Raw genomic sequence first — 26,792 nt, 5'->3', positions numbered from 1 at the left:
CGCTGCTTTTTAGAGATATAACCCTTAGAAATAACTTTAGTGAGCATACATAGAACAACAAATGCGATCTCACTCAAATGATAATGGTTTTTCAGGTTTATGATTGTAATTGACAATTTAATTGTCATTTCAGGTTTCATTTGAAGTGGGCAATAACATGAACGACATAAAAACCTTTATTGTAATTGCTACAATTAATTTCACATTTCAAAGAAGATCTATACGTTGGAGAACCCCTCGTAAGTGTTTTATGAAAATGAAATATGAGCCTGCATGGGGACATATGGAAATGATTTAAGACATTTGTTGGTTTTAAAATGCGTTACAATTATTTTAAGTCAACTTGAATAAGCTTCAAGCTCAGTTATTGTTATTTATGACACCTTTGCAATTAATATAGTTTAATATTTACTGGGAACGCAAATGGCAACAAGTACTCTAAAAACGATAATACTGTTTTAGTTCAATAAGTGCTGCAATAGTTTCAATTAGAGTTTCAATTTAACAGGGCAGGGAAGGAACCAAAACTCTTCCAGGATGATGATGAAAATAACCTTGAGAGGAACCAGTCTTTATCAGTGGTGTATATTTAATACAGTATAACTACTCTTCTCTCACCTCTATACTCTGTATACCATCTGTATTTCCCACCAATTCCACACTGAGGTCCTGAAATCCCTCCACATCAAGCAGATGCTAGAACAGGGGGTAGCTATACTCTAAAGTAAGTGTCCTTACAGGCATCATCTTTATTATTAGCTGCCTGGGATGAATAATGTTGGCTGGCTGCTGTCATCTATCTTGTTATAGAAAGTTCATTATCAAAACAAGTCCCTTTGAACAAAATCCTTTTTTTTTTTTTTTTTTTTTTTACAAGTATAGCTTCTGTGAAACATACAAAACATACAAATGTGGTTCATATAACCAACCACTAGAAGGTGATGCTGGCACATTTAACAAATGTCTTATTTGTTAAGTATCAGAGGCTCAAATCTGACTGGATCTAACAAATAATGTTAATATATATATATATATATATATATATATATATATATATATATATATATATATTTGTACAAATGTTACAAATGTAACTGAAAGCCAATGTAGGACTGCAGTGAAATGCTCAGATTTCTGGGGGGTTCTGAATTCTCTATAAACTGCTGATTATGTCAATGCTGCAAACAACTACTCATACTCCAGTTTTCTCCATGCTATCAATTGCCTCAAAATGACTAATTTCTGATGTGAATTATATATATAACCTCCCGACTTTCGAGACATGAGGAAGGCAAAAGGCGAATGTAGCATGCAACTACATGTATCAGGCAACCAAAACAATCAATGATTTATAAATAATAGTTTACTAAGAAGGCTATTATTACTATTTTATAATTTGCTGTGGTAAAAAATAGGCAATGTGACTCCAACCTATAATTAACTGTTTACACATACAATGTCGGAGCATAAAATATTGACACCCTCCCTCATTAAAATACAGCGTACACAAAAGCCAAAGGTAATTAGCAAACTGTTTCAAAGGTGTGCTTAGCAACCGGCATGTTGGGCTGCATTTCTCACAAACAGTCGCCCCAAAGGTTTCTATGATCTCTATGGAATGATCTATGTATCATTGTAGGATAACAATGCTTTTAGGAAACAAACATTGCTAATATAAGGCTTTTCTGGACTTATGGTGTGAATGCAGCTTTATACAAAAGCTAAACGTTTTAGCTCTCAATGCCAAGTTCTTTATTCTGCAAGCGTCCAGTGTCACTTTTTTTTCAACACAGTTATAGACCACACTGGCCAACTGCCAAAAAAATGGATTTATATATGTTCATTTAAACAGCTATGGGTGGAAAGCAAATAAAATGGCTCAGTTTAAAGGACGCCATCTATAGGCCGATTCAGATCAGTTGTGGAAACAGAAGAGAAGACTCCTCTGCACTTATAATCAGTCATATCTGGGTGTCTATAGAAGAGAATGAAACAATATAAAATATAGTGCTCAATATACTGGTGAAATATGACCAATACGCAGGATTTAATAGCGATTGTATTATTTTCCACACCAGTAGGTGGCGGAATGTGTACTAAATGCTGGTTTGCCAATCAAGCGACGAAGAAGAAGAAGAAAATTAACAGTGAGCTGTGCGGGTTGTAGTTATTACGTTCACGGCGAATTCTTCTTACTACAAGCAGTAATAATGTCTGAGGACAGAGCTGAACGATCAGATGGACGGATAGTGAAGATGGAGATGGACTACAGTGCTACTGTAGATCAGCGTCTGCCGGACTGTGAGAAAATGGCCAAAGTAAGTGTGAATGAGCGGCTGAGTCATGCTGCGTGCTAAAGCTAACGTCCATCAAACCATTACAGAATCAAACTACAAGATTGAAGCATTTATTATAAACCTCTGCAGCACGTTTGATTACAAACAAAGGTTTGTTATGCGAATATAAACGTCTCGGGAAACTTGTAACGTAGACAGGGTTTATATCTTAATTCACTATCAACATTTAATCTCTGATAAATAATTGCTGCGAAATGTACAGAGCTTTAGTTTTATCTTGCTCGAGTAAAAGCCTAACATGATGTCCTCTTTGCTTTGAAGGATGGCAGACTGCAGGAGGCCGTCGAGAGTCTGCTGTCACTGGAGAAGCAAACAAGAACTGTAAGCGTCTCACCTAGGTTTAATTTACTAGCTATTAAAATACTTTGCATTGTTTGAATGTGTCTCTTCTGTCCAGGCTTCAGATATGGTGTCCACCTCCAGGATCTTGGTGGCTATTGTTCAGTTATGCTACGAAGCCAAAGACTGGGATGCATTGAATGAAAACATCATGCTACTGTCAAAGAGAAGAAGCCAGCTGAAGCAGGTAGGGATGCTGCTTTGAACACATGGAGCCGGTGGCTAAGGAAAATGCCTTTTTGACCACTACAAATTCTTTTTGTTACTGTTATTTGGGTAGTATGATTAATATGTAGGTATGTCTTTGGACCACCTTTTTAATCATGTTTTCTAGACAATATATTTAATTTTTTACTTTTATATAAATGAAACCTAAAACAATACCTGAACATACCTTGATAAAGCGACGTAGTTAGGATGATGGCATGAATGGCAGAATATCAGTGACTTATTTTCATTGTAATTTTTTAGCTCATTTCCACTGGTATCAAGTTATTCTTTTTTTTATGCAATAGTTGTATAGCTAAGAAAAATCGACAAGTAAAAAGATTATTCTCTGATTTTCTTAATATGTTGTTTTGTCGCTGGTGGTTGTAACATTCTCTTAATTTTCCTTGCAGGCTGTTGCAAAGATGGTCCAGGAATGTTATACATACGTTGATGCTGTGACTGACCTGACAATCAAACTCCGACTCATTGATACGCTACGCACCGTCACTGCAGGAAAGGTCTCCTCCCACTGTTTTTATACTCTTACCTGTTTTTTTTGTTCGCTCACTCTTCTGTTGTGAGGATGGGCTTTACGCTTCATTCACGCTGCATATATTTGTAGATCTACGTGGAGATTGAGCGTGCCAGGCTGACTAAAACACTGGCCCATATCAAAGAGCAAAACGGAGACGTGAAAGAGGCTGCATCCATTCTGCAGGAACTGCAGGTGAGTGTTAGCGAGAGATTTCCCTCTTAAGGCCTGTTCAGTCATAATGTGAATATTCATTATGTGAACTTTTCAGATTTAATCGATCTATTTGTATTTAATTTATTTTAGATTATACAAGTATGACGTTTGTCTTTCTGCAATCTTAAATGTATTTTATTTAATCCCGGAGTCTACAAACTAGGTTACTTTATTAAAGAAGCACATTTACCGACACCAGCTTGCCGTTTACTTTCACAGCCTGAATTTATTTGCTTTTTCAACCTTGAGCATTCATACTCGGTTTGAAAAGACATGTCTTAACATTGTAACCCTCTGCAGGTGGAGACATATGGGTCAATGGAGAAGAAGGAGAAGGTGGAGTTCATTCTGGAGCAGATGAGGCTGTGCATTGCTGTCAAGGACTACATTCGAACGCAGATCATTAGCAAAAAGATCAACACTAAATTCTTCCAGGAGGAGGGCAGTGAGGTTGTCGTTCTCTCCTGTTCTAGTCTTGTTTTCTGGTTTCTTGTCAGTTTCTCATCTTTGTGGGTCATGTGTTCAGTTATTCCATTTTCATAACAGTTTGATTTTCTTTTATGTTTAGGATTTGAAACTGAAATATTACAATCTGATGATTCAAGTTGATCAGCACGAGGGCTCCTACCTGTCCATATGTAAACATTACAGAGCCATATATGACACTCCCTGTATTCTGGAAGACGCCTCCAAATGGCAGCAGGTACCTTTATGTTGCCATTATAATACCCGTCTTGCTTATTCTTCTTAACTTTTAGTAAAAACCATCTCTCATGTCTTTCAGGCTCTGAAGAGTGTGGTGCTCTATGTGATTTTGGCACCGTATGACAATGAGCAGTCTGATTTAGTTCATAGAATCAGCATTGACAAGAAACTGGAAGAAATACCCAAATACAGGTGAAAGATCTAAAGCGTATTACTGGGAGTTCAGGGATGATGCAAGCATGTTAGCTAGAAGAGTTTACCTGTCCCATCTCTCCCTTGCAGGGATCTCCTAAAACAGTTCACCACCATGGAGCTGATGCGCTGGTCATCTGTAGTGGAGGATTATGGAAAGGAACTGAGGGAGGGTTCTATGGGAACCCCCGACACTGATGTCTTCACCTGCTCAGAAGAGGGAGAAAAGAGATGGAAAGATCTGAAAAACAGAGTGGTAGAGCATGTGAGTTGGTCTTATTTATGCTGAAATGGGAAACCTAATTGTCTATATCATAATTCAACACCTGAACCCATGACTGACTTCCACGGGACACAAAAGCACAATTATAAAGTGTTGCACTGGTTGCTCATTTCCATGCGTTTTCATATAACGGACACTGGGGCTTTCAAGCTTCAGAATACACAACATTATAAACATAAGCCGTGCATAGCTTTGTATGAGGATGAGACCAAATATACTGGTTTTTAGAATAATTTTTGGCAAAAAAGGGAACTAGAAATTGTTGTCAGTTTCGTCCCACTGCTAATTGATAACTATCTCTCCCCAGAACATCAGAATAATGGCGAAGTATTACACAAGCATCACAATGGGGAGAATGGCAGCCCTGCTCGACCTCTCTATCGACGTGAGTAAAACACAACTTTCTTTCTTTTAAATCAAGGATTTAACGTTTCCCTCTCTCCCTCAGTAATAGCTAATCTAAATGTAAAACCTTTCAACAAATTCTGTTCTTCTTGTAGGAATCAGAAGAGTTCTTATCTAACCTGGTGGTCAATAAGACCATCTATGCGAAAGTGGACCGCCTCGCCGGTATCATTAATTTCCAGCGGCCTAAGGACCCTAACGATCTTCTGAATGACTGGTCTCAAAAACTGAACTCTCTCATGTCTCTAGTCAACAAAACTACTCATCTCATCGCCAAGGAAGAGATGATCCACAACCTCCAGTAGAGCCTGTCAGGGAGTTTTTGGTACACCGTTTTTTCTTTTCACCTTGAAACATTTGATTAAGCAAATGTTAAATAAACCTTTGCTGTAAATGCTGTTTAAATGCTGTTATTGACAACAGTGTGGCACTCAGACTGAAAACAATGTTAGTCTGTTTCCATAAAATGATTTACTTCGCACTTAAGGTTTCCCCTTATGTTTCATGTTTGTGAACTCTGACTGTAGTTAGTCCAGAAAAAAAATCGCTCTAAATTCCACATGAAGCCTGACGCCCCTATTGTATAAGTAAATGCCTTGTATTACATTTAAACATTATTGAAAAAAAAACCCATAATAACATTGTGATGTTGCTCCAGCATTTACATTAAACTTTTTTTTTTGGAAATAATTCTTGGTTTGTTAATTTACCATTCAGGGAAACTACAAAACTACAAGCAAGGTGTACAGTTTGTTTAGGATTATTTTTTTATTATTTATTTCTTGATATACTTTTTCCCTACTCAGTCCTGGTTTATTTGACAGAACAGAGCGCAGATGTCGAAGCAACTGGGACATTTATATATACATTTTTAATTAAAGAATGCTTAAGCTTCCAGTAGAGAGTGCTAGATTCCAGCTTGTTTATTTGGTTCCAGAACGTAACAATTATTTCCAGTGGATTTTCTATAATAACTTTTCAATAGATTTTTAATGTTGTAACCACTGAATAGGTAACAATTGTGGTGTTCTGTCTCTTTAAAAAAATAGTATAGGGATAAACGCTAACATGGTTCTGCTGAGGTAAAAAAAAACCTGAAAAAACATTTATATAACGGATAGCTAAATGTGTATATGACTTTTAGTTTTAAAATAGTCATACAATACAAAAGCAATCGTTTTTTACTTATTTTTACCGTCACAGTTAGTTTCCCGATAAAACCTGCGTTCATTTAAGCGGATGAAACGGTGAAAAAAAGTTGGACTTATGTGCTCATCATGCGTGGCTGGATTTAGACACACACGAGAGGTACGTGAAGTCGTGTGGATGCGCTCAGTTCAGTCCAGTCTTCGCCGGCATGGCTTGGTGTGACCGCGGCGTGCAGGTTGTTTTGACGAGCCTGGGCGCGCTGGCGGCCATCAGCCTCATGACCGTCGCGATCGGAACCGACTTCTGGCTTTACTCCAGAGCTCACGTCTGTAACACGACCAACACAACAGATGAAGCCCACACCTTACAGCAGCCGAAGAAAACTCCAGGAGATCTCACGCATTCTGGACTTTGGAGGATCTGCTGTATCGAAGGTAAATGGACTGGCTGAATTTTAATATGTATACTAGTTGCAAATGGAAATAAAACTTGTGATTTCCATACTAGTGAAATGGTCTTATTAAATGCATTTAAAATGCTTAATGAATGTAAGAGATATACAGGAAGAATGTATTGAACTCTACCAGACATACCATGATATCAAGAGCTATAAATTAATATAAATATAATATACTAAAATGTGTTTGTTACTGTTGAAAATGCTGCTTAATTACATTTTAAATTCTACCAGCTGGTGAACTTTTAAATCAGTCTTTTTGCCTTTCAAAACAAAAAGTAAAAAACAAATACCTGCAAAACTATTCTTTCTTTTGTGCATTAATGAAAGTAGAAGATTGCATCAGAGGTTCTTTCATTTGTCTTTTAAATAATCCTTTTTAAAATTTATCATCACTTGATTTGTCAGTTAGAAATACAGAAAAAGCTGTTTTGATCATGCATTTCACACATTCACAAAATATTGGCTGTTTATTTTAGATAGGCTAATAATATTTAATAACTTATTCTGTCCTTAGATGTGAATTCAAAGAGAACATAAAAGAAAATAGCTGTGGTATAGATGCTTAACAAAATGTCTTATATTTGTGTAAAGTAATATTAAGAGTAGATAAAAGTTGAATAATATTTTAAGAGACCTAAGAAAAAGGTCAAACAAAAGAAATATAAATATATACCTTCATATTATTCTTCTGAAAAGTGGGTATAAACAACTGGAATTAAGTTTTATCTTGTCTTATCTTTATTTTGAACATGATAGTAAAAAATGTACTGTTTTTTAACAAATGCACCAGGGTTTTCTTTTAAATGGATATGAATGCATAGAAGAGAGGAAAAACACTACATAAAATTCATCATCTCCTCTGTCTGGCACAGGGATCAACAATGGGAGCTGCTATTGGATCAATCATTTTTCTGTTGATGATGACTATGACGCAGACAACTCAGAATATCTCCTCCGTGAGTTCATTTTCTTTAACATAAAGAAGTATTCGAAGTGGTATTCCACCACTGGTCTGTATAAGAAAAAAAAATATTATATTGAAGTGTTTATTTTATTTGTATAGGCCATTTGTTTCAATATAATGTTAGCTTGTGTGTGTGTAATGTTGTGTGTGTAAAGATTCTTTTGTATGTTGCAGGATTAGTGCGAGCATCCAGTCTCTTCCCTATCCTGAGTACCATCCTGCTTCTTTTGGGGGGACTTTGTGTCGGCCTGGGCCAGATTTATAGCAGCAGGAATAACATTCTGTTGAGTGCAGGAATCCTATTTGTAACTGCAGGTACAAAAAAACACTTGCCATTAACAGTATTCTTAACTTTCAGTTATTCTCTAACTTTACTGTATATTCAACCGATCTCCAGGTCTGGCAATAGCACTTATATTGTTATATTGTGTATTATATTGTGTACAGCTGTGGCCATGTTATGGCAGCAAACGTCCTTGATCATAACACCAGAATGGGAGTATAGTTCCTAATCTTTTCAGCCTAGAAAAACACAACTTTTCATAGTAGACGATATAACTACAGAAGAGTCAGGTTTTAAATAGGAAAATATCGAAACTCTTTGGTAATTTTTGAACACGATGCTATTGGTGTATGCTAAAAATGTTATCGCCAGACCTAGAGATCGGCTGAACGGAGTCTCCAATCGCAAATGGTAAGTTTAGTAATTATAGCAGTATTTTTCTTTGAAAAAAAGCTGGATTTTCATATATGCGTGGAGGTAAAGAAACAAAAGATAAATATACATTTTTCTAATTTAATTTTCTGCATGTTTTCTTTAAAAATATCTTTGAAATAATACACATATATGTATAACATGCTTTTTTATATAACTTTAATTTCATTAATTTATTAATGATGTGCTCAACCAACATAAAAACCCATTACGTATGTTTGGCATTTATTCCTAGGAATATAGAAAACATTTAGGCATTATATGATAAGATAATGGCTAGATTATGTGACTAATCCCATTAAAAGTTTCTATATATATATGTTTGTTACTTTTTATCAGGTCTTAGCAATATCATCGGCATCATTGTTTACATCTCCAGTAATGCCGGAGACCCTAGTGATAAAAAAGGAGAAGATAAGAAAAATCTGTACAGCTATGGATGGTCCTTCTACTCAGGTGTACTCTCCTTTGTTGTGGCGGAGGTCATCGGTGTGTTGGCCGTCAACATTTACATTGAAAAGAACAAAGAGGCTCACTTCAAACACTTTGAAATTATTAAATCTGTTCCTTCCCCTTCATCATCTCCCTACACAAGCATTCCAAGTTACCATTACAGACAACAACAGTCTCAGTGCTGTCCTCAGTCCAGAGAGCCATCTAAAAACACTTCTCTTGCCACACTTAGCATCACCAGCTCCTCACTCCCTTTTGGGGACATTTTAATGTATACAGTGGGGAGAGAACATCCGCTAAAGTCAGGTGCTCTGGCCTCATATAACACTGATCTTGAACATCCCAACTTTCTGCAAGTCCACAGCCACGTTTCTAAAGATGTGAAGGAAAGTCTGAATCGCAGAATTACTCCTGTATAAACATTCAGTTTGCAGTTACATGAAGCATTATAATTATTTTACTCAGGATTGATACTTAAATGAGAGTTATAGATTTTTGTGTTGCTCAGAACAAAAGCTCTCTGCACAATTAGTTCCCTTTCAGTCGGTCACATCGATATCCTTGTCAATGTTCAACAAACGGGATCTTGCTAGAGAGACCAATGTACTTTGAATGTAAACTAAATAAAGCAGTGGATATTTGCATGCGGTTGATTGCATCCAGTTGCTGTTGAACACACTGTGAGTATAAATATCAGTTATTAAATTCAGAGACTGTCTTTGTAATCAAATCCTTGATAATCAATCAATCAATCAATCATTTTTATTTATATAGCGCTTTTAACAAAACAGGTTGCATCAAAGCACTGTACAGTATAATGTAGTCAATTCGACGTTAAATCACTAGAAGTTAAGTGTCCCCAACCAAGCAAGCCAGAGGCGACAGCGGCAAGGAAACAAAACCCCATGCATACAGAATGGAGAAAAAAAAAACCTTGGGAGAAACCAGACTCAGTTGGGGTCAGTTCTCCTCTGACCGGACGCCCAGCACTTAACTTCCAGTTCAGTTTTAAATGCAGCTGTGTCAGATAGTGTACATGACTTAGTGTGTGTGTGTGTGTGTGCATCAGGATCTGGTGTTCTGGTCTCTTAGGTGATCCACCATCTAGTCTGGATACAAACTGTGAAAACAGATTGAGAAAGAGACAGGACTAATATTAGCGTAGATGCCATTCTTTTTACGATGTCACAAGTACATCGTATTTTAGGAGTAGTGTTCCCGGTTCCAGCAAATCGAAGTAATGCAGCCTAAAAATCCTTTAACGGATTTGAATAATAAAAGGTGTGTTGGTGTGTTATGTGTAGGCTAAGTTAAAAAGATGTGTCTTTAATCTAGATTTAAACTGGCAGAGTGTGTCTGCTTCCCGAACAGAGTTAGGGAGATTGTTCCAGAGTTTAGGTGCTAGATAGGAAAAGGATCTGCCGCCTGCAGTTGATTTTGATATTCTAGGTATTATCAAATGGCCAGAGTTTTGAGAGCGTAGCGGACGTGCAGGACTATAATGTGATAAGAGCTCACTCAAGTATTGAGGAGCTAAACCATTCAGGGCTTTATAGGTAATTAATAAGATTTTAAAATCTATTCGATGTTTGATAGGAGCCAGTGCAGTGTTGACAGAACCGGGCTAATGTGATCATACTTCCTAGTTCTAGTAAGGACTCTGGCTGCTGTGTTTTGGACTAGCTGAAGTTTGTTTATTAAGCGTGCAGAACAACCACCCAATAAAGCATTACAATAATCTAACCTCGAGGTCATAAACGCATGAATTAATATTTCTGCATTAGAGGTTGAAAGCATAGGTCGTAATTTAGATATATTTTTAAGATGGAAAAACGCAGTTTTACAGATGCTAGAAACATGATTTTCGAAGGAAAGATTGCTGTCAAACAGCACACCTAGGTTCCTAACTGATGATGAAGAATTAACAGAGCAGCCATCAAGTGATAGGCTGTGTTCTAGATTATTATATGTGGAGTTTTTAGGTCCAATTATTAGCACCTCTGTTTTTTCAGAATTTAGCATTAGGAAGTTACTCATCATCCAGCTTTTTATATCGACTATGCATTCTGTTAGATTCTCAATTTGGTGTGTATCACCAGGCTGCACTGAAATATAGAGCTGAGTATCATCAGCATAGCAGTGAAAGCTAACACCATGACTCCTGATAATATCTCCCAGAGGTAACATGTACAGGTTGAAAAGTAATGGTCCTAGCACTGAGCCTTGAGGAACTCCATATTTCACTTGTGATTGATATGATACCTCCTCATTTAATGCTACAAACTGATAGCGGTCAGATAGATATGATTTAAACCATGCTAAGGCGCTTCCTCTAATGCCAACATAGTTTTCTAGTCTATCCAAGAGAATGTTGTGATCGATTGTATAGAATGCTGCGCTAAGATCTAATAGCACTAATAATGAGATAAAACCACGATCCGATGATAAAAGCAGGTCATTCGTGACTCTAATGAGAGCAGTCTCAGTACTATGGTACGGTCTAAAACCTGATTGGAAATCCTCACAGACACCATTTTTTTCTAAAAAGGAATACAGTTGTGAGGATACTACCTTTTCTAGTATCTTTGACAGAAAAGGGAGATTAGAGATTGGTCTGTAATTTACTAAGTCTTTGGGATCAAGATGTGGTTTCTTAATAAGAGGCTTAACTACAGCCAGTTTGAAGGTTTTGGGAACATATCCTAATGACAATGATGAATTAATAATGTTCAAAATAGGATCTATGACTTCTGGAAGCAAATCTTTTAATAGTTTAGATGGAATAGGGTCTAACATACATGTTGCTGGTTTAGATGATTTAACAAGTTTGTACAAGTCTTCTTCTCCTATAATAGAGAAAGAGTGTAATTTTTCCTCAGGGGAACTAAAGCTCACTATCTGATGTGAAACTGTAGTTGAAGGCTGCATAGTTACAATTTTATCTCTGATGGTATCAATCTTGGAAGTAAAGAAATTCATGAACTCATTGCAGCTATACTCTTGGGGAATATTAGCACCTGTTGACGTTTTATTTTTTGTTAATTTAGTTACTGTACTGAATAAATACCGGGGTGTGTGTTTGTTTTCTTCTAAAGGGATGAAAAATAATCAGATCTTGCAATTTTTAATGCTTTTCTGTATGACAGGATACTCTCCCGCCAGGCAATACGAAATACTTCTAATTTAGTTTTTCTCCACCTGCGCTCCATTTTCCGGGCTGCTCTCTTTATGGTGCGTGTGTTTTCATTATATCATGGAGTCAGATTGTTTTCTTTTATCTTTTTTAAGTGCAAAGGAGCAACTGTATCTAAAGTGCTAGAAAAAAGAGAGTGCATAGTTTGTTATATCATCAAGTTTTTGTGTCGTATTGGATGTGCTAAGGAACTGAGATAAGTCAGGAAGATTACATAGAAAGCTTTCTTTTGTGGTGGAAGTCATGGTTCTGCCATACTTGTAATAAGGTGCAGAGTTTACAGGTTTAACTATACAGAGTTCACACAAGACTAGATAGTGATCTGAAATGTCATCACTTTGCTGCAGTACTTCAACCATTTTAACATCCATTCCATGTGACAGTATTAGATCTAGAGTATGATTTCTACAATGAGTAGGTCCAGAGACATGTTGTCTAACCCCAGTTCAGAATGTCTAAGAAAGCTGATCCTAATGAGTCTTTTTCATTATCAACATGGATATTAAAATCGCCAACAATTAAGACTTTATCTGCGGCCAGTACTAACTCAGTTAGAAAATCAGCAAATTCTTTAATGAAATCTGTGCTGTGCCCTGGTGGCCTGTATACAGTAGCCAGTACAAACATAACAGAAGATTTATCACTAGCACATGATTCTGTAGATAATGTTATATGCAGCACCAAAACTTCAAATGAGTTATACTTAAAGCCTGCCCTCTGAGAAGTACTAAGAATATTGTTATAAATTGTAGCAACACCTCCCCCTTTACCTTTTAAACGTGGCTCATTTTTATAGAAATAATTTTGGGGGGTAGATTCATTTAGAGTAATATATTCATCTGGTTTTAGCCAGGTTTCTGTCAAACAAAGCAAATCTAGCTTCTGATCTTTGATCAAATCATATATATAAAGTGCTTTTGTGGAAAGTGATCTAATATTTAGCGAGCCAAGTTTTATAGTTTGCTTATTTGAATTATAGGTAGTTTTAATTTGTTGGACATTAATTAAATTATTGCTTTTGATTTGGTTTGGACGTTCTCTGCATATTCTAATTCGGGGAACAGACACAGTCTCTACAGTGTGATATCTAGGTGAAAGAGTCTCTATGTGCTGAGAATTAACTGCCTTCTGTGACGTGAGGCAGCTAGCAGACGGTCGGTTTAGCCAGTCTGTCTGCTTCCTGACCTGGGCACTAGTTGGTCATGTTGGAGCTATAAGACTAGAGCGGCACCACCCCAGGAGGGATGAAGACCATCTCTTTTCAACAGGTCAGGTCTGCCCCAGAAACTCATCCAATTGTCTATAAAGCCTATGTTGTTCTGCGGGCACCACTTAGACATCCAGCCATTGAGACCCAGCAGTCTGCTGTAAATCTCATCACCCCGGTAAGCAGGGAGGGGACTGGAGCATATTACATTGTCCGACATCGTGCTTGCAAATTCACACACCTCTTTAATATTATTTTTAGTGATCTCCGACTGGCGAAGTCGAACATCATTAGCGCCGACGTGAATAACAATCTTACGAAATTTACGTTTAGCATTAGCCAGCACTTTTAAATTTGACAAGATGTCAGACGCTTTGGCTCCCGGTAAGCATTGGACTACGGTGGCTGGTGTCTCTATTTTCACGTTCCGTACAATAGAATCGCCAATTACTAGGGCACTTTGATCAGGTTTCTCAGTGGGTGCGTCACTGAGTGGGGAGAACCTGTTTGATGTTCTAATCGGAACGGAAGAGCGGTGTTTTGACCCGCGACTAGCCCGCCTCACGGTCACCCAATTGCCCTGCTGCAGGGGCTCTGAAGCTGGAAATTAAGTGGCAGTTGAATTAAAATAGGCACTTGGTGCAACACGTACTTACTGTATCTGATCGACCTGAAGGACATGTCTCAGTCTTTCTGTGCCACAGACAATTTTTGCAGTTCTCGCTTGAATGACGAGCATTTCATTACAAGGCCCTGCACTTCAGAAAACTGGTTGCATTGACCTCTATCAAGAGGGTAGGAGACCTGCACACGCTTTTGGCTAATGAATCTGGCTGATTCCTAGGTAATCCTGAGGCCCTAATCTGGCTATGTGTAAAACGTTTTTGTAGTACCCCCTTCAGGGATCAGGTAGTGAACCTAGTGCTTCCCCCTGGAGGCCAAGCCAGCATTAGCTTTGCTCTGTCCTGTTCCAGTCCATAAGATGGTACGTTGACTTGACACAAATCTTCAGGACCTCAGAATAGTTCTTTGTCTGCAGGACTGCAGAAGGGGAATGCCAAGAGAGGGATGGCATCCACTATGCAGTATTAGGCACAGGGTGAGCCTCACCCACCCAGTTTGAGTGCTCACTCTTCTAGAACTGTTACATCCTCCTGGGCACTGACTCATGGCACTTCGCTGACAGATTTGTAGAGCTGCAGGCTGGGCAACCCCCAAAACATTTGATAGATTCTATAGCCTTCATGTTGAGCTAATATCTTCCTGTGTTCTAACCTTAAATAGGTAGCAGCACCGAGAGTCCCTAAACCGAGACGCTTGCTAAGTTGCTCCAGAGAGTCAATACTATAGACCCTCCATCAAGCTCCTCCATCACTCTTGGCAGCTCACAGACTTAATGAATCTGTGAGAACCAGTAGAGGGTTGGGTGTCATATGTAATGACTTAAGTGAGTCCCATATGTGTATTCTCCACAGTATTGCTTGAACCACCTTTTAATCTTCCATATGTATGTAAACATTTACCCATATGTGCAAGTGCTTGCAAAACCTCTTTCCGAAAGGATGGGGCTTCCACAGCATTCCTGTTTCAATTGGAATGTTTTCAATCTCAGTGAGTGGGTAGTGATAAGACAACAGTGACTGGTTGATGCCCAGTCTTACACCCAAAGGGGTGCAGAAGGCTTGCACAGGACACTGGAAGGGTTAGCATCCAGTGTAAGGATCGCCAATTTGTTGGCTATTGTTTAGGCATTGAAAGTAACCAGCTGAAAGGGAATGTCTCGGTTATGTATGTAATCCTCATTCTGTAAAGGAGGCAATGGAGACAGTCACGTCCTGTCACCACAGCTGCTGTACCACTGTTGAGCAGACGGGCAACTGGCTCAACTCTGCAGAGAAAACCTGAGAATGCATTGCACCTGCTGCCTATTTATACTTGTGCTGTGATCAATGGCAGCTGAATGCAATCATCACATGCCAATAAGGATTGGTTCATTTATTGCACACTCAAAGTAGATTGGTCTCTTCTAGTGAGATCCCCAGTTCGTTGATCATCAACATGATGTCTCAGTTTCATATTTCAGGGAACGAGAGTAATCTACATTAACAAGACGTTTCATTTTCACACCAGATTTTAATTGCATATTTATTAAATGCAATATTATTTAATAAGCAAATTGTGTGTGTTTTGTCATGCGTACAAAGGGGCAAGATTGTCTATAGTTTACACAATGACTAAATGCCCATGGTGAAACTGTCATACTCTTCTGTTCTAAACATTCTTTTCACATGCAAAATGATTCATGTCTTACAATAAAAAAATTCTCAAACATGCATGTATTTTCCATAAAAATCAATGCCATTGAATGTTTTCTGTTTATATGTAACACACTGATACAAAAATAAAAATGATATGTAAATGCAAATGTGCTTATTTCTTTTGTGAGTACTAAAGTATTGACCAGTATTCTCTGTAAACCTGTAGAAATCAGTGTAATACACAAAAGCACTCAGCAAACAGTGTCAAAAAAAGGACAAAATTAAATTGTATCAAGCATCTCCATGGTTGAAATGTGTTGTCCATGGTATAGCTTATTCTTCCATATCTACATATCCTCACATATCTACCCATATGTTGCTCTGCACTTAGAGAAGATATACATAAACATTATATACACTTACATGTACTAATATTAGTTATACATTATTAAATTATTGATACTATTAGATTATTGTGGATTATTATTATTTTAGATCATCACATTTTTTACAAATCATTTACTTTATTTGCATGAGTCCTACCTTCTTGTGGAATTTAGTTTCATCCATGTTAATTAAATGGTTTTAGGGAATTACACTGTTGACTATAGATGACAATTTAGTTTTGCTTCCCTTCATTCAAAGAAGCCATCTCAATTACAATGAAACACTCACACAAGAAAAAGATGTTTGCTTTATGCTATTAAAATTAAAATGAGTTTATTGTTGAAGATCAAAAATTTATTTTTTATTAGTTAATTTGATTGAAACTTTACACTTTTTAAGTGGAATAATATACCCAGAACATGTGTTTTTCTTGCTACCTAAAACTACATTTAACTCCCTCTGTCCATCACTATGGCAAAATTAAACATCTGGCATCATCGGAGAATGGAAAACCCTAAGGGAAATGATTAATCACATATGATTAACTTGTTCATCTGGTTCCTAATGTATCGTGGATGACTTGCTCAAGAACCCTCAATGCAGAACAGTTCACTGTTGTAAGCATTTATCTAATGAAGCTAAACCTAATTGTTGTGCACTCACATTACAGATATGAAGCCAGTCATTTGCAGCATTCCTAAAGCCAAGGACACAATCCACTGAATGTTTAGAGATGTCAGTCAGGTGATTAAAATTAATTAATTAATCAATTAATTAGTTAATTAATTAATGTTATGAGGGAAAAGTAATAATAATACAGAAATGGATTTTCCATGGTCGATATGCAATACCCACTGGGGTGATTAGTTCCAATTGGTTTTCATTTCACAGTGGGGTTTTTTTGTGGTCTTATGAGACAGTGGTTCCCATCCCTAGAGCTGCAATAGAATACCCTCATTTCTCCACAAAATTAAATGATTTCAGAATTCAGTTTATGTAAATAAACATGCAATGGATGATGTCACGTTTGGAATGAGGAATAGTGAACGTAGTCTTTAATTAAATCCAACACCTCTGTCCAGTATCCTGACAGATGTGCTTTGAGAGTAAATGACAGGATTTATTGCAATATATTCCTTTCATATCACATCTGCATTATAATAGAATTGATTTATAAAATGATCTCTTATTAAAGATGTATAGAGAAAATAACAACAACATAGGCTCACTGTTCCTTCAGTTGTATTATTATTATTATTATGCTCTTGTTTTTCATCAGTAATAGAAATAGGGACAATGATGATGTTAAAGACCAGAATAGAGAGTACAAATGGTTTTGCACTAATCAATCAATACATTAATCAATCAAATAAATAATTAAATGAGAACCACTTTCCAAAAGGATTATGACTGAACTTTTACTCCTTATTTGATTTTATCTTATTTGATATTTCATGTTACACCTACCTACTATATATTAACAACAGTAAATTATAACAGTAAACTGCATTCAATTAACCAAAAGCCAAAATATAATCGTAACTAAGTACATGTTGTAATAATAATAATAATAATAATAATAATAAAATAATAATAATTAAAAAAAAAAAAAAAATATATATATATATATATATATATATATATATATTTTTTTATGTTTTAAATAAATAAATAAATATATATATATATATATATATATATATATATATATATATATATATATATATATATATATATATATATATATATATATATTTTTTATTATTATTATTATTATCATTTATTATATTTTTCAAAGCCTGTAAACCTGTGTAAACTGAATATATATCATAACTGCATTTAAAGATGTGAACTAAATTTCACCTAACTTGATACATAAAAATCTTCTAATGTTCTGGAAGTACTAATCTAAATGAAAACAAATTAAGTGTCAAATATATAGTTTTGAAATATCTTGGCTCAGTTCATAAACCACATTTATTTTGAAATGTCAGAGATAGCAGATGTCACTTTGGCCTCAGTTCATGATAGGGAGATCGAAATGACTTCTGCAGAAGCCTAAAGGGCAACATGGAAATGTACTAGAAAACTCTACAAGGGAATAGTGCAATATACTATAATATAAACTCAATACACATTGTACGATTCTTACAAAATTCCTTATAAATTGTCTTGTCAAGATTTTTTTTAATGCATTTTCCTATAAAGTTCTTATTGATTTTCTAACAATGTTTTCTAAAATATATAAATACAAAAATGATAACAAATAACTATTATTTACGTTTTCAACCAAGCAATGCTGCCAGATTTAAGTATTGCTACTTCAAGTTTAAGTCCGCCAGAATAAATCTTTCTAAGAAAAAAAGTTCACCTTGTAATTTTATGCAAAAAAGTGAGAAAGACTCGACTGTTAAATGATACATTACACCTGCCCTCTTTAAAGCTTTACTTGTTTTTTGTATCATTTAGGATTCTTTGTTCTTTGATGATGATATCTTGTGACAGGCCAGGTCTGGTCCAGTTGTTCTCACTGAGCTCTATATAATTAGTGAGCACACTGTTGTATTCACCAGTGATGTTCTGTCAGTCTAGTGCCTGGAGAGAAGAGAATTAGACTGATGAGATAGAGGCAAAGCATTAAACGGGAAAGAACTTCAAGAAGGAGGCAAATCCAAAGTGTCTGTAGTCAGCTCCAATTAGTTCAGGGTTAATTCAGTTGAGTTTATTTAATGTTTATTCAAAGTTCGTTTTGCCTTAAGAACAATCTTTAGAAAAATAAAAAACATTCATACATTTTTCTTAGGTTAGTAGGTAAGAATAAGTTTAAGCAGGTTTCTAACAGGTTCAGCTGACAGTGGCATAATTTAAACAAACTACAAAACATTTAATAACTTATTTTCCAAACATTCTATTAATTAGAATAGTATTAAAATGTTCTAAAATACAATAGACATAGTTCTGCACTATATACCAGATAAGTCACACATAATAGTGCATATCGTTCTTCTGAGCGTTTATTATGCTTTTATAGTTTCCTCAGCGGTCCAAACCTAAAATTAATAAGTGACCAGCTCAGGTACATTTAAACTCTTTAAATGTTCCCAAATTGGCATACCAAATACTGCAACAACAATATCAACAATATTGCTAAAATACTGCTGTTTGATGGGTTGAATATAAAATATCCATGTGATAATATTTGTCAAGCTTGTTTAATAGTCTGAAGTTGTCTCAATTATGATGAAGACTGGGCAAAAGTAGCAGGAGACTTATTACTGAAATCATATCTGTCATTTTTGTAATAATACTGTATATCCTTCTACTGACCCACAGTCCATTCTGTATGTGCTTCAAGGAGCTAATATTGCATTTCTTTACTACAGTAGTTTTAACCATTTACATGAACGTATCTGAGATGCTTTGTCAAGTAAGGAATGCCAGTTACTTTGTTTTCCCATTTATTGACTGACAGCTTTCTTGGGAGTCGCTGTGTGAAACAAAATGACGCAAATATGCTTTATGTACTTAAATCAGTTTTATTAACCATGCAGTCTTTTCTGCTGACCTTCAATGATCCAGTATAACCGAACTACCAAGCAAACATGACTTTAGTCCTGTTCTTACTCTTTGAATCCTTCTTCATGCAATCCAGTATTGCATGAATTGTATTTTATTCAGCCTGAGGCTTATTCATTTCACTATTGGTGTAAAATGAACTTGCCAAATATATATTGCCATTTAAAAAAAACCAAAAATACAGCCGCTGGCTAAAAAAGGTTTGACATATGTGGACTTAACAGATTTGAGATATGACTCAACTCTACCCCAGAGACTAGAGTTTTGACTTGGACTTAATCTAAGTAACTTGTGAACATGTCTTATTATATTTAGGCTACAAGGCTGTGAAGGGGAGAAAATTTCAAAAGGGTGTCCATTCACTTCCAGTTCAAGCCAGTTATTATATTTTTACTTATTAGCCTATGATATGCAGCACGTAAATGTAGCAATATCTTCAACACACAACGTATACATTTGTAAATAAAACCGAATTTTCCCTTGGGAACGTTAAAGCAGAACTGATACACACATGTAATGTTTTGTCATTTGCTGGAGGCGTGGTTTATCATGGCTGGCAGCAAATGCCGGGAACTAAAGTTCCCCAACGCCCAATTCATTATGAGGAAAAGGAAATGATAACAGAATTTTATTGTCTGGACAGGAACTTTTATTTCAGTGTATTTGTATAGAGACTATTTAGTCAGTCCAGTTTGCTTCTCACGTTATATTCAATCCTACTTAAACCTAATGAGTAATTTTTGTGATGGAATTGTCACACCCTAGTAATGGCGGATGGAACCTGATCTGTCAACAGCTAGACGTTAGACTCACAGCTCACATTTATAGAAGCCCAACTCACCCCCCACAGACCTCATGTGAGACAAGTCCGTTTGGTCATCAACTTTCCTGACAAGCCCCAACAGCTGCAGTTTGAGTCCGGTCTCTCAGCATAAATACTAGGACACTGTCATTTGGCTCCTTTTATCCATGCGAAAGCACAGTGCTGCACAGACACCTTAAGAATCAAGAACAACCTGGACCAGGTCTCCGTTCTAAACTCTTCTGATATTCCCGTTTTACTTCATTAGATATTTCCGTATCATTTTTTTGTTTTATTCGTCCGTTAGAAGTGGATTCTGGACAAAATGCAGAAGGAAACCAAGACAAAAATCTTGTTTTTTGTGCTGTTGGTGGGCTCAGTCTGCATGCTAACAGCGGTGGTGACAGACCACTGGGCCGTGTTGAGTCCTCGAGTGGAGAACGTAAACACAACATGTGAAGCAGCCCACTTTGGCCTTTGGAGACTTTGTAAGAAACACATCTATATTGAGGATGAGGAATTAATTGGTAAAGGGTGTGGACCTATCAGTTTACCGGGGGGTAAGTGACAGATTATCTAATTATCTAAGGTGTTTTTTTCAAGTGACCAAAAGACTTTCCGCGTAAAGGTTTTCCATGTGTGCAGTCATGTTATGCATGCCATTTTGTTAATTTTTTATGTTCATTTTGTACAAATATATTCAACAAAATTCCAACCATGTGAAACACAGACCTTTTAAACCATAGCTTTTAAGATAAGGATAAATGATGGAACTATAGTGTCAACCCCAAGTCTACATTGATCCTGTTTAACTTGTATAATTAACTACTAACTAATAATGCTGAGAGAATGAATGTGCAGGGCTTTTTTAACTTCTAATCTAAGTTTATATAGGCTATAATTATGTAGGACGTTTTATTTATTTAACAGTTTTAGTCTAAACATCATTCCCATGTTTTTGTTTCATAGTTTTAATCACTTCACTATTAGTTTGTAGAACATTGCGGATAACTGAAGAAAATAGTAATAATAAAGAATTAGATTTGTCCAAACTTTTGACTTGTAGCGTTTGCAGACTCCTTCCAAAAATGCCGTGTGACTTTATATATATGTAATAAATACACACAGTAAACAGAGTTAAATGTGTTCTCAACATTCCCATCAACATTTTAACCAAAAATTAAGTCTTGACTGTATCTCTACACCTAAACCTAACCTTACCCATGATTTATCCATAAAATCAAAGCAAATAATATAGATGAATGACGTTAATGTACCAAACACTGATTGCAAACCTAAATTTCACAACAAACTATAAACTGGTTCTTCAAATCTGATTGGTTAATCAGTGTTGTCCCATGGTAGACGAAGATGTTGACACTCACACTCACGTCTGTAAACATTTGACAGAACTAAATGATATATAATCAGAGGTTTTCAGAATGTGTGTTCACACAGAGAGTTGCATAATCTTTGAGCCCTTCCTCAGGCATGAATGCTCTGCAGATTTGCTGGGATTTCCCTGTCCGTGGGACTTGTTTAGGTGCTATGACAACTCCGGCGTGGAGATCACTGCTAAAGTGGGAGAGCTGTGAGCAGAATGACAGGAAGTATCTAACAGCTGTGGGCAGTCAGTGACTGTGAACCTGGCAGACAGGATGCATTTCTATAATTAAGTAAATTAATTAAATTCTAATTTTAATTAGTGAAATCAGAAATTCATGCTGCCTTTTTGGGATCATATCCAGAAATCCTAAACACCTAAAAAAAAAAAAAAAACACAGTATTGTTTCCCCAAACTTGAACTCGGCTTAGACTTCTTATTTAATTGACTGTTTTTTAACACGTTTAAACTAGGCAGCTGTGTGAGTACGTGTGTGTCTGCCCGTGTAAATGCAGTCAGTAAAATCTATAATTAGGCTGTGTAAATAGTCAGCTGTCCCAAGAGGGGAGACACTCTGAATTTAAGAGTGGTACAATTCCATAACTGTGACTGACGGTCACATCTGAGAGAACAGCATCGATGCCTGCCACCTTTTTCTAAACGCAGGCATTGCTATTGACCCCCAAATAATACCACTTTGACTGCGGCCCAAATCATCAGGAGACCCTGTGAGACAAAAGATGGCATTGATTCTGTTTGAGCAGAGGATGTGATGGAACTGGCGGGTAGATCTGAAATTACAGGGTGACAAAGACCATTGGAAACATGTACAGTGATATCAATCATTTTCAATCAATCATTTTTATTTATATAGCGCTTTTAACAACACAGGTTGCATCAAAGCACTTTACAGTATAATGTAGAAATTATACTGTACTATATCTGGATTAAGACATGGCATTATTACAGTCATTGCTTTTAACATAGATCCATGACACTTTCAGGGACTGCATGATGAGTATTAGGAGTAGGGTTGCAATCAGCTTTGCTCTGTGTCATATTAAAAAACTATAAACATAAATAATCTTGGACATGTGATATGTTTTAGCCCTCGTTGCCAATCATTGCATCAATAAAAGGCACATCATTCTCCCGTTTGTTTATTATTTGGCACAGCATGAAAGACTAGCTCCACATGCCATGTTGCACTAGCGGTCAGTCATTTCTTTAAATAAAGCAACACAGTCCCAGGTGAACATAAGGAGATTAGAATATTTTGTAAAAAAAAAAAACGTTTCCCCCCAGTTTGAACAGTGGTCTCCTCATCAAAGCATAGCAAATTGTGCCTTCGGCATCACGCGTGCAGTTTTGTCACATTGGCAGCCTCATGGAGCCAACTCTTCAACAGTTGTCAAATAACTCAGCATTTATATATAGCTGCTCGTGAAATTACACGAGACATAAAAAAAAGCTTTGCAGTTGAGGCTTAAGGTAACTGGTGACTCACACAAGAACTCTTGTGAAGGGGACTGAATAAACCCTGACTATTTAAACACTGATCAGCAAAAGTCCTTTTCTTACCTTAGTCTTTTGGGAATTTATCTTTCTTTTTTCAAAATATAAAACATATATTCACTTAAGCATTCTTTAATCCTGTTTCTTTTTGAAAGGTATGTTAAATGATGATATCGATGGAATTAATATATAATTGATTAACATCCTTCCTTTTTTCATCTTCCTTATTTTTATTCCCTCCAGAAATGAACTGCTCTTATTTCAGACACTTCACGCCAGGGGAAGATTCTGAGATCTTTGAAGTTAAAACTCAAAGAGGTAAACCAACAGTGTGCACTGTGAAACCTTTCTACTTGTATATACTGTAAAGGGTGTTGAAATGAGAAAGAAGGGCGGATATAGTGAATCCACAAACTGAGTTATGTTTATAGAAATTTCTAAGAAAGTACTCTGAAGCATGGCATAATGTATTATATTAGAAAATCACTGACATGTAGCTCTACTTTGATTTCTCTACTCAGAATACAACATCTCAGCAGCTGCCATAGCCATCTTCAGTCTTGTCTTCATGATCCTGGGCACACTGTGTGTGTTGGGTTCCCTCAGAAAGGGAAACGACTATCTATACAAGCCTGCCGGCATGTTCTTTGCTTTTGCAGGTAGGACAGAACATCCAATCATTCTTTTAAAAATAATTGAAACGAGACGCTGCGTGTTGTATCCAGGCAAAGGATAACAGTTTGAATGCCATTGCATTAGATAACGATCAGCGTTTGTTTTAATGAAATATAGCATAAATGCTCTTTGCAATTAAAACGTTTTCAAATTTACTGAGGCCGCCGTGCTTTTATTTTCATATCCTTTTTCGTCCTCAGGTCTGTGTGCTATCATCTCAGTAGAGGTAATGCGTCAGTCAGTCAAGAGGATGATAGAAAGTGAGGACACTATCTGGATCGAGTATTACTATTCCTGGTCTTTTGCGTGCGCATGCACGGGCTTTGTCCTGCTCCTCCTCAGTGGAATTGGTCTGCTGCTCGTCTCCATGCCACAGATGCCTAGAAATCCCTGGGAGACCTGCATGGATGCCGAGCCTGATCAGATATAGAGCAGGAATTCCAGATGTCTGCAGGTAAACCACTGTCTCAAAACATATCTAGACCTCTTACAATGTCAGAGCTTGACAAGCAGAGGTCATCAAATTGGCTCAGTAACTTTTTTTCCCCCCCTTGCGAACTGGCACTGTGTGTTACGCACCCTTTTACATCCAACCTCGCCAGCAAGAAGCCAAGCTTTTCCATCTTTATATTATTAATTACATATATGTAACATTTACCATCCTAAATGCATAAAATCTCTGAGAGGAGTGCAGCTGGTGTTATGTAGTTGGAACTTTTGTGTAATAATGCTGTACATTAACAGACACACAAAGAACGTTTAAGACAATGGGATGGTTTAAATGGAGAAGTGTTGCAGAAGAATTGTGATTGTTAGCGTGAAGGATTGAAAAATTATTAACATCTGACTAGCATATGTTCAGATGCTGATGTAATTAGAACGTTCATCTGCACTAATTTGCAGGCAGTGGATAGTGCAGTGATGTAAAACCACAAGATTTTCCTCTATAAAGCATAAATCATATCCTGTAAATGATTTATTTTCTTTTTTAAAAAATGTGTGAATGCTGCTTTGGCTTTGTGCTTAATAAATCTCCTTTTATTGATAGCCATTTCAACAGTAATCTTCTTCTGCCTGGACACAGTGATGCTCTCAACTGCTCTGAGCAGAATGCAAATGTTTGGTCTGCTGTGGTTGCTGAATGCTTGGCCAGACATTTTGGAATAATTTCAGATCTAGCAGGTGCGAAGAAAATGGCATCGATTTCGCCCTTATGCGAAACGTTAAAAGTATTCTGAGACTCTCCGAGTCTAGTTTCCACAAATGGGTTTCCAAGCTTGAAATGGATTGGTGTGCTCAATATTACAATAGAGAACAATGAGCTAATTTATGATCCTCTCAGGAACTGTGGTCATTTTTGGGTCTCAACATCCAGTTTATGTATCCAGTGTGTAGAGCGGAAAAAATCTTCACCATATTTCTGGGTGGTGATTTATCCTGTGTGTATAAAAAAGATCTAAACATCAAATGTATTGCCTATTTGAATAAGCTATACATACTATAGAAGCTTTTAAACTTAAAGCTTATTGAGCTTTACAAGTCTTATTAGACCCGGTTCCTCAAAAATCTTTTTTTAATAAAGTTGATTTAGAACGTGGGGATTGCTGTCAGAGCCATAGCTTTGTGGGCGGTTCGAGAGCCTGCTTGTTTGTGGTCCTTTAGTATTCTTCTATTCTCTCATCTCTCCTCTCAATTCCTGTCATTGGCATTGCTAAAAAAACACATGGATGAGAATATCACCACATGCTGAGGCACATTCATAAAATTGTTTAATTGATTATAGTAGATGGTAGACAAACCTTGTAATTATATCAAAGATGTTTGGATCACGTTATGCTGTCCAGCAGAATAAATGTATTTCTGGTATTACAACCCTATGTCATGTATTTCTAATAAAAAAAGTAAGCTAACTCCCATGTTCATGTCGACGTTCATTTTTCGTGATTTACTGTGATTTATAAAAAAAAATGATTGACTTGAGGTTTTGATGTATTTAGATTAAATTGTGTTTACTGTATTTATGTAGCTGTTTATAGTTTGATATTATCTATGCATAGTTTAGCAGTCACCGTTTAGGTTTAGGTTTTAGCTGAAAAATAGCTAAAAGACAGCTCTCATGCTCATCTGCATGCTAATTATTCTTTTTTTGAGAAACATTCATTTTACCGCTGTACAAATTTGATGCCATGGTTAAAAAAAAATTATTTGCCAACCTGTCATACATTCTGTACGTACAGTATATTAAAGCAAAATTAACCACTAATTACTTACAAATGCATTTCATAGAATCCAAGATTGTAGTATGTGATATGCTGTATCTACTGTAAGTGTCTCAGATGTGTTTTACTCTTAATCGTGTGTGTGTGTGACACTTAATCTTCATCAAATGTCATTTTCCTGGCACATTTTAAAGGACGTAGAGTTTTGGTAAAGACAGCTTGGTGGTGCTGATCACTGTCAAGGCAAGTCAAGTCACCTTTATTAGGGCATTATACCATTATAATGCATTATATCTGACAGTAATAAACAGGGAAGTAACAAAATCAGTGAAGTCAACGTTTAAAATGTGACAAATTCTAATTCTGCTGTGAAGCAGGTATAAATGGACAAAAGTGTCATTACTCAACTCAAGTTCAATCCAAAGATAAGCAGCTCAACTGTAGTGTAACTATTCAGATCAAATCAGTTAAATTTTGATTCAATTCAGTTTTTTCAGAAAGACTCCAAGGACAGGTGAATGGTACACAGTATTTATTCCATAAAGAATTATCAGATGGTAGCTAGATGGTCTACAAGGATTCATGTTTAGTTGTGT

General features: G+C 36.5%; 3 protein-coding genes across 4 annotated transcripts; all 3 read left to right on the top strand.

Moving 5' to 3' along the window:
- Positions 1-2,115: 2,115 nt before the first annotated feature.
- Positions 2,116-5,929, top strand: psmd12 (proteasome 26S subunit, non-ATPase 12). The gene is made up of 11 exons (XM_043242721.1): positions 2,116-2,318; positions 2,619-2,678; positions 2,755-2,883; positions 3,317-3,424; positions 3,529-3,633; positions 3,955-4,104; positions 4,223-4,357; positions 4,439-4,551; positions 4,642-4,816; positions 5,142-5,219; positions 5,335-5,929. Exons 1-11 carry the CDS (start codon positions 2,211-2,213, stop codon positions 5,542-5,544), a joined length of 1,371 nt encoding a protein of 456 aa, XP_043098656.1. The 5' UTR covers positions 2,116-2,210; the 3' UTR covers positions 5,545-5,929.
- A 137-nt stretch (positions 5,930-6,066) lies between these two features.
- cacng4a (calcium channel, voltage-dependent, gamma subunit 4a) lies at positions 6,067-9,797 on the top strand. Its single transcript, XM_043242722.1, has 4 exons — positions 6,067-6,822; positions 7,721-7,804; positions 7,987-8,127; positions 8,867-9,797. Exons 1-4 carry the CDS (start codon positions 6,597-6,599, stop codon positions 9,397-9,399), a joined length of 984 nt encoding a protein of 327 aa, XP_043098657.1. The 5' UTR covers positions 6,067-6,596; the 3' UTR covers positions 9,400-9,797.
- A 10,726-nt stretch (positions 9,798-20,523) lies between these two features.
- Positions 20,524-25,893, top strand: cacng1a (calcium channel, voltage-dependent, gamma subunit 1a). Of its 2 annotated transcripts, XM_043242975.1 has the most exons (5): positions 20,524-20,963; positions 23,546-23,620; positions 23,824-23,961; positions 24,178-24,431; positions 25,026-25,893. In XM_043242975.1, exons 1-4 carry the CDS (start codon positions 20,729-20,731, stop codon positions 24,405-24,407), a joined length of 678 nt encoding a protein of 225 aa, XP_043098910.1. In that variant the 5' UTR covers positions 20,524-20,728; the 3' UTR covers positions 24,408-24,431; positions 25,026-25,893. The 2 variants fall into 2 exon arrangements, with proteins under 2 accessions (XP_043098910.1, XP_043098909.1); XM_043242974.1 differs by having other exon boundaries at positions 20,525-20,963; positions 24,178-25,893.
- Positions 25,894-26,792: the final 899 nt, after the last annotated feature.

The sequence above is a fragment of the Puntigrus tetrazona genome, chromosome 6 (genome assembly GCF_018831695.1).
Source record: "Puntigrus tetrazona isolate hp1 chromosome 6, ASM1883169v1, whole genome shotgun sequence".
NCBI classification, from domain to species: Eukaryota; Metazoa; Chordata; class Actinopteri; order Cypriniformes; family Cyprinidae; genus Puntigrus; species Puntigrus tetrazona.
This window is presented reverse-complemented; position numbering and strand designations above follow the sequence as displayed.